Source organism: Olea europaea, unplaced genomic scaffold, assembly GCF_002742605.1.
Source record: "Olea europaea var. sylvestris unplaced genomic scaffold, O_europaea_v1 scaffold239, whole genome shotgun sequence".
Lineage (NCBI taxonomy): Eukaryota > Viridiplantae > Streptophyta > Magnoliopsida > Lamiales > Oleaceae > Olea > Olea europaea.
The window spans coordinates 282,018-293,700 of NW_019242055.1; the positions used below are offsets into that span (position 1 = coordinate 282,018).

Here is an 11,683-nt window from a genome sequence, read left to right on the forward strand (position 1 = left end):
CCACAAACTCAACATCCTCAAAGAACCTAGCATTTCCTGTCTCGAGAATTACCTTAGTTGTGGGATCATAAAACTTGTAACCCTTGGACCTTTCAGAATATCCAATGAAATAGCAACTGATGGTCATTGCGTCCAGTTTCTTTTCATTTGACTTATAGGGCCTTGCCTCAACTGGACACCCCCCAAATATGTATATGCTTCAAACTAGGCTTCTTGCCCGTCCAAAGCTCATATGGGGTTTTATCAGTGACCTTAGTTGGAACTCTGTTGAGTATATAAGCTGCGGTCTTTAATGCTTCACCCCAGAGAGATTCTGATAGGGTAGAATGACTAATCATACTCCTCACCATGTCCTTAAACGTTCTGTTTCGTCTCTCAGCAACACCATTCATAGTGGGCGAACCTGGCATAGTATACTGTGGGACGATACCACATTCCTCTAGGAATTTAGCAAATGGTCCTGGACGATGTTCACTTGAACCGTCATATCTGCCATAGTATTCACCCCCACGGTCAGATCTGACGCTTTTAATCATTTTGCCGAGTTGGTTCTCAACTTCAGCTTTATAGTTTTTGAACACATCCAATGATTGTGATTTTTCATGAATGAGATATATGTAGCCATATCTTGAAAAGTCGTCTATGAACGTTATAAAATATTGTTGATCATTCCAAGAACTCATAGGGAATGGTCCACAAATATCCGTATGTATAAGTTCTAAGACATCCGAAGTCCTATTGGCTTGAAATCTCCTTTTATTGGTTTGTTTTCCCTTTATACAGTTGACACACAAATCATAATCTGTGAAATCAAGAGGGTCGAGAATCCCGTCAGACACAAGTCTCTCAATTCTCCTTTTGGAGATGTGATCTAATCTCTTATGCCACAACGAGGCAGAATTCTTGTTGTTTAATTTTCGTTTTACACCTCGAGTACTTACATGCAAGGTTTCATTATAAAAAGCAATTGTATCAATTGAATAAAGATTATCGTAACCTGATAAAGAACCGGAACCAACCAATTTTGAATCATGAAACAAACTAAATTTTCCATTTCCAAATGAACAAGTATAACCAAATTTGTCCAAAATAGAAATAGAAATCAAATTCCGTCTAAAAGACGATACAATAAATGTCTCAACAAGATCCAAATAAAATCCAGTCTTTAACAATAATCTAAATTTTCCTATTACCTCTACTTCCATTCTTTTGTCATCGCCAGCATAGATGTATCTTTCACCATCACTTGGTTTTCGACAACTCAGGCAACCCTGCATAGACATACTGATGTGAGTTGTTGCACCAGAATCTATCCACCATGTATGTCTAGGTACCAAAGTTAAATTAACCTCAGAACAAACCAAATGAAGAAAAGTACCTTTCTTTACACGTCATGCGTGGTAATTGGTGCAATTCTTCTTTTTATGACATGCAGCTCCACAGAAGAAACAACCGCCTTCAGTTGATTCCTTATGCTATTTCTTTTGCGATGTCGTACACGAAGCTTCCTTATTAATCTTCCTTTTCTTGTTACTTTTGTCCTTAGATGTGGTGGCTAAATGAGCACTTTCTGTCTTCTCATACTTCGGTCTTTCCTCTTCCTGGACACAGTGTGAAATGAGCTCATTAAGGGACCATGAGTCCTTTTGACAGTTGTAGCTCACCATGAATTGACCGAAATGTGCCGGAAGGGATATCAGAACCAAGTGCACCAACAAGTCTTCAGATAAATCCAACTTGAGTGCCTTTAGTTTTGAAGCAATGTGAGACATTTCCATAATGTACTCCCAAATGTTTCCTTTCCCTTTATACCTCATTGAGACAAGATTTGCCAAAAGTGTACTTGTTTCAGCCTTTTCATTCTTGGCAAACCTCTTCTCAAGGTCCTCAAGGAAACCCTTAGCCGTAGTCACCTTATCGGACATAGTGCCCCGGAATGCTTCTGGAATAGCATGCTTCATGACCATTAAACTTATGCGGTTCAATCGTTCCTAGTTTTCCATCTTCCTCTTGTCATCAGAGGTACTCTTATCAGTAAGTGCAACAGGTTGATCGACTCATAAAGCAAAGTCTAGGTCCATGACTCTGAGAACAATCATCACATTCTCTTGCCAAGCCCTGAAGTTTGTGTCATTTAGCATTGGAATTGAATTCATGCTAACAGAGATATTAGCAGCAGAACCTGAAACTGAATTAGAGAACGATTATTATGAGTAGCTCACTTTGAATATGTTTAATATGCAAATAATAATAATCTCAAATAGTGGTAGGGCCCATCACAAGATACCAAACACAACATCAATATCCAGCCTTTGGACAGAGATATTGACTTGTAGGCGGTACTCTTGACGTAGTGATCAAACATTGACGATAAAACGTGTCATTCAATAAACCTTTCTTTGGACCAATTTATTGATCACACATTAAACCAAATAATCGTCACACGTTTATCACCACAAGTGCACGTGTATTCGACTAAATATTGACCTTCCTTTGGGCCGACCAATATTCTCATGAATAACACATGCACAAACACTTTTTAACATTCTAAGTTAGTCAATTTTCACAAGAGAGGTTGCTTTGGCAACATATTGTTTCAATTAACTAATTTTCGAATATTATATCTCTTAAAAGAGTCTTTGGTACCAAAATTTGAGAAAGAGAATCACCAGTTTTGCATATTTTGATTAGTTTTAAACTTTAGAGGCCTTAGGATTAATAATTCAAAATTTTAGGGATCAAATTTTAAAAATTTGAAACTTTAGGGGTCAATTTGAATTAATAATTAAATTTTGAGGGCTTTAGTTATAAATTCAGAACTTTAATGGCCCGAATTAATTAATTTTAAACCTTAGGGACTGAATTATTAAATTCGAAACTTAAAGGCCCAAAGCTTAATATAACTTAAATGTTAGGGACTGAAACCTTAATTTTATAACCCTAACCCTAATTGCAACCAGGGGCCTCAACTTATCTAATTTACAGAGGAAGCCCTCACCCCCAAAAAATCTGGTAAAAAATTGAAAAACCTAAAAGAAGGTTCTCTTCTTCTCCCTTAGGCAGCGCCGGCCTAGGCAGTGCCTACGCTGCTGCGTGCTGCCCAGCAGCTCGCGCTACTGTGTGCAACAGCGAAGCTGCTGGCCGGCTGCCGACGGCCCGCCCTAAATAATTTAAATTTTTTTTTAACACGTACAGAAATCTGAACCCAAAAATCCGAATTCCAAATCTAAATTTTTTCAACCATTAATCCGAATTTCGAAAATAACAAGAATTATACCGCAAAAAATTTTCAAATTTAACAAAATATATAACCAAAAATTGTTAAATCTGAAAATTTCAAAATATATTGCAAGAACCAAACTAAAATTTTTTTGATTCTCAATGATTCAACATGAAGAAACTCTAATACCACTTATTGGATAATTTAGTGCTTTAAATTACCAGATCTTTCATGTTAAATCATCAAGAAATACAAAAATTAAAGCAGAAGCGTACCTGAATCAGACATGGTTAATGCAATATGAATTTCGCGGTATAATCTTCCAAATCTACACGCAGTCTCCTTTTACTCTCTGTGACGGGATGCAATAGAAAATGAATAATATGTGCGTGTGATCTGGGGACCATAACCTATTTATATAGGGACACCCTTTAACCTAATTCGGCCCATCATAAAATTAAGACTTGGGTTCGGTCTCTACACATATGTAAACCCATACTTTAATTGGATACATTAAAACCCAAAATCGAAACTTTATAAGATCACTTTAATTGGGCTCAACCGAATTCGATAGCATATAATTTAACACACAAGTATTCACACATACAAGCTCATCTTTAATTAAAAATCCTTACATAATATTGTAGCGTCACCTTGAGCATTGCGTCGCTAGACGTCATACAATGTCGAAAGATGTGATGATAAAAGATAGTCTCTTGGATGTATAATCCTATCAGAAGTCCTTTGTTCAATGTCATAACCACCACAGCCAAAGACTCGAGGACCCTACGATCTAGATGAAACGATGAGTCTTCCCATAGGAGAAGTAGAACTAAAGTTGTACGTGTGGTCCTTGACTAGGTGAAGTTGAAGCAAAATGAGCATATTGACCGGATAAGTAGATAAGGTGCAAAGAGAGCTAAAATCAGAGTGAAGAATAGATTGAAGAGCAGAGCGTGATAGATCTTAAGCACTCCAAGATAGGTTCCCTTAGAAATCAGCATGCGAAATTGGAGCGAGCAAACAAAGAATAAAACCAGTGGTAATTCAATCTTAGTTATGATTTATCTAGGTCGATCCCCACGAATCCAAAAAGCATTCCCAGAGGTGAAGAAAAAGACCCGACTCAGTATTTTACCAGGTTCTTGATGGAAAAATATGGTATATTCAGACACAGGAAAACCAAAACCAAAAAAACCAACATTCTTAATTTCTTAAAATTACTTGACTCCATTAAATACAGGAATTAGCAATACCATCAAATTACATGAAACCCAATAACAGGTTTCATTTGGTTCTGCTAAGATGTACAATCAAAATCTTCAGTGAAGCAGATATCCCAGCGTAAAGAAGGCAAATCTCAAGTGTGTTCCTGAACTGAAACTGACAGTGCCAGTTTAATGCCACACTATTGCATATCTTCATGGTAAAGATGAAGCCCCAGCCCAAAACGAGCACAAGCTCGACGAAATGCCATTGCTTCTGCCTTTTGCACAGGGTCACCATAACCTGGCTCACTTGTTGAAGCAGTTCCTGTTGATTCCCGATAGATCTAATCCAGATAGAAGAAATAGCAATATAAGTTATTTCACCTATTCTTTCACTGGAGTTATGCCACCAGTCTGTCTATTCAAAATATAATCTCATTCTAGTTAATCTAATCTGAGATTTGCAAGTACCAGTTCCTTCAAGTACTGAAGGCACTAAAAATCCATGTACAGTCAAGATAAAGACTGGGTCCTAAAGAATCTTAAATTCAGATAACCACGTGGATGAGAAATATTCGAAGACAGATTAATATAAGAACCTTTTCTTACACAATGGGAACATCTCGTCCCAGAACCCAACACCCTTAAATAAATAAAAGAATGAAGGAATGAATTCTCACAATCGTTCCTCAATCATTGACTCATTGTTGAATTGGATCCAAAGTAACATTTAAAAACACATAAACTATCAGTGTCATACTCCATAGCATTGTAAGACAAATGTTTCGATGGATTAATGAACAATAAGCACGTTTAAGCATGAGAGAAGATGATAATACCTCTGCATCAGTCCCATAGAGTGTTACACGATAAACAACAGATACAGATTTGGCATCAGCTGAATAAGTGATGCTACGGATTTCACCAGACCATTCTACAAGTGTTAAACATTAAAACTCATGGAAGAGTGTCCATTGAAATCAGAATTTACTCGGTGCAAGACATACCTGGAGCATGCAAGTTCATAATCCTATTCACTATGTGCCTACAAGGAAAAAAGTCATCTAAAATCTAAAGTATGATCTTAAAAGAATAGTTACTATAGCAGAGGTTAATGCTGGGGAAGAAAATGAAAATGCACACAAGTTATGACAGAGTAAGTACATAGGAATAGATAATTAATATTAAAATGGGAGGGCAGATGATATGGTTTTCTTTATTTGTTTACAAAGCAGAATTATACATTTTTTTTGCTAAACTCGAAAATTTCTAGCAGTGCATGCATCAAACAGACAGACTTTTTCTTTCTTTTTTTTTTTTGGTCCAGTGGCTTGGGTAGTGTGGGAAGTTAATTGTATGCAGAGGTAATACTGATAAGTTAACTCTGGTGATCAACTCAATTGGAACTCACTTAAAAGGTTGCTACTCCGCTAGACTTTCATCAATGTTAGTAACAGTATCATTCGTTAACTACTATAACATTATAACCATTCTCTAAATTTTCTTCAAATACAATTCTGTTCTTCCTCTTCTTTCCTCTCTCTTTGTATGCTTCTATCTTAATCTATTTTTTGCCATTCTTTTACAAAATTAACTTGTTTTCATGAAGTTAACTTTCTACATCCCAAGAATCACCTGCAACAACTAACGAAATTGAAGATTGTTCCATTCTCCCAAATAAAGGAATGCAACAAAACTAAGCAGCTGGTAACATGATTATCTTATTTATATCTTTCAGCATCTCCATCTTATTAGGGTTATGATCCATCTGGCTGCTACCAACCGTACGATGTCAATATGGGGCATATGTCGGGCTAGTAACATTGGAAACTGCTTCTGGACTGAGAGCAACCAACAATGTAAGTTCAAAAAAATATTTCTTTATATACCCATCTCCTGGATTTAAATGTATATCAAATTTATGGATAAGAGCATTTTTAAGCATGCTTAAAAGTTACTTTTAGCTTCAGTTTCCCCAAACATTTTTACTAACAAAGAAGATATATAGCCATCTCCCTTGGGTCGCCCTCAATTTGTTCCATCTATCAATCTAGCCGCTGAAAATAAAATTTCCTTCTCCCAATAAATGTCTTTATAAGCTAATCATCGCTTGTATTTCTATTATAAGTAATAAACAAATCTGATCAAACTCAAGAAAATCATTTTTTTTAGCAAGCATTTTATCGAGCAGATGATCAGCGATTGCTATTTTTCTCATTGTTACAGATTGAAAATTACTACTAACATTTTCATCTCACTTTAGCTACTAAACATAAACTATATCTCTCGCTGTTTGTGTGTATATACAGAGAGAGGGAGAGAGGACAAACCATGGAATATATTTGATAGAAAACCCATCAGGTTCATTGCGAGCTCTGATTAGAGAATCAGGAACCTTCTTGTTGAGCTCTTTGAGGATTTCTGAAAGCGGCCTGCTTATTCCAGAAGTTGGAACTTCCTCTTCCTCAAAGTAGCTCTTGTCGGTAGAAGAAGATGAAGCAGTGGGCTTAGCCGAGAATGGACGATAGTGATTCTTACACGATGTTCTCAGTTTCGACAAAAACGATGATCGCAGAGAACTTGTCGCTGCCATCTCTTTTCCTCCTCAAACTTTCAAAACCTCGTACAGCAATTAGAGGGTTTTAGTTTTCGCCTTATTTATGATAAAGGGTTATTAGGTCCGGCTCCTCTTTCCAAGGAGAAATGTTTTCCTGTTTCTTTGGACTCCTGCCCTGTCGCCTGATTTCCAAATCTTTCTTTTATACAACTGCCTTATTTATGATAATGGGTGACTAGGGCTGCTTGGACATAAATTAGTGGTCCAAAAGATAGGAGTGAGATAGTCTTAAATTTGTTAGCAGTCATAGTGTGAAGGTTCAATTTTTGAGATATGAAATTTGACTCTTTGTGAGCACTAGTGTACGAACAATCTCCTATTCCCTAAACTATTGAGGCATATCCCGCGATTTACCTCTCTCACGATACTTCAAGAACGGGATTGTGGGGGCCCTTAAGGTTGGGGTCAACCTTTTTTTCGGGGGGAAATTTCATAAATAAGAGATTAATTATGGCACATTTCAAAAACAAGAAAACAAGTTTCAAATTTCAAAAATTAGATTTTTATTAAAAAAATATTTATCATTTAATTAATTATTTGTTTATTTTAGTAATTAAATATATTGAAGTCACGGATTTATATAATTTGGTCACAAATTAACGATTTAATTAATCACTTATTATTTTTTGATCACAAATATGAAATTTTATGTCACAAATTATTTTACGATCACAATTCAAAAAATTTATAAGTCATAGTATGTTCATCGCTCACAAATCCAAAAATGTATAAGACACGATTTATTTATTGGTCACAAATCACAAATATTACAAGTCACAACTTCTTATACAGTCACAAATTATAAAATTATCGGTCACAGATTAACAGTTTTTTAGGTCACACATTATTTTTCGATCACAATTTATTTTTTCATTGGTCACAGATTAACCATTTTAATAGTCAAAGTCAACCAAATAATCTGTTACTACCACCAACACTTATGATTCACAATCATAATTTTTAGGTCACGTATCCAATTATGAGTTACAGTCACAATTTTCAGATCACGTATCCAATTATGAGTTACAGTCACAAATCAACCAAACCACCACGACCACCTCCGCGACCTACTGTGACTCGAACCAAATTCAACATTGCCACATTTCACAACCACGATCGCATGCTTCAACAACCACCAACCAGCTCCACCACCACTACCTCTACCTCCATCCGCAACTCCAATCAACCTCCACACAACCACCACCATCGCCTGCTAGAAATCCACCATCTCACACAACACTACCATACCACAGCCGCTGCCTTAACAACAAACCACCCAAACCCGCAACAATCACCAAAAAAACAGAAAAATCCCCAAATTTCGGTAAAGCAGCAGATCGAATAAATCACCTCACAAATGTCGTGGCGGCTGCAGTTGCGGCACACATCCTGGCCGTGCACAACGGCGCATCTTGTCAGCAGCATAGAGCGATATACTTTGAGCCGTGCGCAACAACTGTCAAAGGCTGCTTCGCGCGACGGTGGCCATAGAGAATAGAGGATGGGGGGGAGAGAGACGGGAGAAGGGCATGCCTCTCTTTGCGGTGTAGGTAAGTTGTCGGAGATCTGCGGGCTGGCGGTAGAGGTAAGACCCCGGAGAGCTGGACACCACCGATGAAGGAAGTTGCCGGAATGAAGAAAGAAGACAGAAGTAAAGAGAGAGAAAACGGGAAAAGTGATTAGGGTAATGATGGTGGTTAATGTAAATTATATTAATTTTATAATATTATTATTAATGTTAAAATTTTTAATTATAATCTGATTTTTGAATAACTAAACTGTGCATCTGATTTTCAAACGGGGATCTTCAAAAATATGGATAAATGTGATTTCCATTTCTTCTTCTTTTTTATATTGGGTGACTAGGGACTAAGTCCCGTTTGACTCCATTAAATTTCATTTCATTACATTATATTTTTCTCTTTTCTATTTTCAATTACACAATCTTCCATAAAATAATACCACATGTAAATCGAAAAATTTTCATTTTTTTTCCAACCACTCATTTAAAAAAAAATCATGATTCCACCCATTTTCATTTTCAGAAAATAAGGGCCAAATGAGAGCTAAATTGTATAACTTAAAAATACTCTTAAGGATGAATGTAAGATAGTTATGAATGTTTGAAAATTAAAATCTAAGATTGTTGATATATTTAAAACCTTTTTTTGATGTCAAGTCACCAAGGGAATTAAAAGTGCTAAACATTTATTGATTCATTGGAAATGAAGATCGAATATTGATTGCTTACGGATTTCTTGAACTTCGACAATACGATTTCTCTTTGTATTCTTTTGATGATGGGATGACACATAGAATGAGAAATTACGTATGAATTGGGAACCATAACCTTATTAGACATGTCCATATGTAATTCGACCCCTCATGGAATCCAAAAGAATCTGGTTTCTACACATAACTAGGCACATACTATATTAGATGTCCAAAATCTAACTTTAAATGGACTTAACATTAAGATAACATTTAATATACAATTAATTACATATGTAAGCTCACATGAAAAATTAAAACCTAATAATCTCCCACTTTGGCCACATATGTTACCTTATAAATGTGCATAACCTTAGGACGTTAAAATATTTGCTATCATAATCAAAAGCATCTCTGAACAATCCGGTCCATTGATTATGTCAATATAGGATCAAAGCGATCTTTGTTATATATATCATAAATAAATCCATCAATAGTCACGTATATCGACGTAATCAAATAACATAAATCACGTATGGATATGTAGCACGGAAATTACATATAATGTGATCTAAATATGTCTATTTTCAACTAATCTTACCTTAATCTTTAATGAGATCAAACCAAAACTTAATCAGAGAGAAAATAACTAAATACTTTATTTCTGAAAATAAACTGAATATCCATAAACATAAAAAATTTGTCTAGATCAAACAACATCCAAATACAGTCTCCACTAAACTAACAAATCATCTAAAGATGCAACATACATGTTAGCAGTGTGCTTTTATGTGGTAGCCCCTTAGTAAATGAATCTGTTATCATAGAGTTTGTGTCAATATGTTTTATAGCAACATGATCACTTTATACTCTATCCTTTACAACTAGGAATTTCATATCTATAAATATAGGTTTCGTTGAGCTCCTATTTTTGTTGGAATACAACATAGTTGACTTGTTTTCACAAAATAACTTGAGTGATCTTTCAATTCCATCCAAAATGCATGACTCAGTGACAAAATTTCGCAACCATATTCCATGATTTGATACCTCATGGCATGCTATAAACTCCATTGTCTTGGTTGAAGAAGCTAAGAGTGTCTGCTTAGCACTCTTCGAGGATATAACCCCTCCAACCAACATGTAGACATAGCCCATGTGGATAGTTGACTGTCTTAGCATCCAGTTAAATTAGCATCGAAATATCCAATGATCTCCAATTGGTTGATTCCAGTATGTGATCATATAATTCTTTATTCTCTGTAAATACTGCATAACTCGCTTTATTGCCTTCCGATGATTCACCCTAGTGTTATTTAAATATCTGCTTAGTATTCCAACGACGAATTTTATATCTGGACCTATGCAAACCTAAGCATACATTAAACTCTCAACTACTGACGTATAAAGAATTTTCTACATTTCTTTCTCTTTAAGGTCATTCTTAGGACACTGATTGAGACTAAACTTTTTTTCCTTTACCATAACCTGGTTTATAATCTTGCATGCCAAACCTTAAAAACCTTATCGATATAGTTTGTTTGATAATTTAATAATACCTCGAGGACAATCTAGTGTATTTGTATTCCTAATAGAAAGAGGTGTCACAATAATCTTTTATTTCAAAATCCTTTGGTAGAAATCTCTTAGTTTCGTGCAATAAGCCTATGCTATTGCAGGTAAGCAGTATGTCACAACATACAATACTAAGAAAATATATTTACTCTCATTGAACTTGTGGTATACTCAATCATCAAATGCATTCATCTCAAAACCAAACGAAATAATTACTTCAAGAAATATGTGATATCATTGATGAGAAGCCTACTTTAAGCCTATAGAAGAATTTATTTAATTTGTAAACCATCTTGTTTGGGTCTCCACATACTTAATTTTTCTGTTGCACCATATAAATCGTCTTCTCAATATCATCATTGAGAAATACCGTCTTTATATGACACAAGTACCATAATAGTCTTGAAAAAGTCTTTCACTGAAATAAGAAAGAAAGTCTCTTTAATGTCATTAGCTTCCTTTTGAATAAAGTCCTTTGTAAGAAGACTGATAAGTGTGTTTTTGCACACTTGTTTAACCCAAATAATCTTAAATGTTGATTAAATGAACAAATTTCTATTCACAATTATGTAATTACTGCTTTTGTAGGTAAATCACCTAATGAAAGAGAACTAGACAAAATGGAGTGAAAATGGACCAAAAGCGTACAAAAAGATGAAGTTGGGAACCAAAATGCACAAGTACCGAAAGTTGAGGACCTTGGGCTGCAATTTATGGAAGGCAAAGTGGGAGATTATTAGGTTTTAATTTTTCATATGAGCTTCCATATGTAATTAAGAATCAAATTGTACAAGATCAAAGTTGAGGAACCTTGAGTGCAATTTGCTAGGGAACTTGTGTGCAATAAGGAAA

General features: G+C 35.4%; 1 protein-coding gene and 1 long non-coding RNA gene across 2 annotated transcripts in view; one reads left to right on the plus strand and one right to left on the minus strand.

Annotated features, from left to right (window-relative positions):
* LOC111381885 overlaps positions 1-6,827 on the plus strand; it is a 10,169-nt gene extending 3,342 nt beyond the window's left edge. The window contains exons 2-3 of the long non-coding RNA XR_002700423.1: positions 6,184-6,287; positions 6,738-6,827. This is a non-coding gene — a long non-coding RNA (uncharacterized LOC111381885). The remainder of the gene's footprint in view (positions 1-6,183; positions 6,288-6,737) is intronic.
* LOC111381883 (DNA repair RAD52-like protein 1, mitochondrial) lies at positions 4,329-7,342 on the minus strand. The gene is made up of 4 exons (XM_023005729.1): positions 6,759-7,342; positions 5,436-5,473; positions 5,268-5,362; positions 4,329-4,772 (listed from the first exon to the last, which is right to left on the minus strand). The coding sequence occupies exons 1-4, from the start codon at positions 7,019-7,021 to the stop codon at positions 4,629-4,631; spliced, it is 540 nt and encodes a 179-aa protein (XP_022861497.1). The 5' UTR covers positions 7,022-7,342; the 3' UTR covers positions 4,329-4,628.
* Between the last annotated feature and the right edge of the window lie 4,341 nt (positions 7,343-11,683).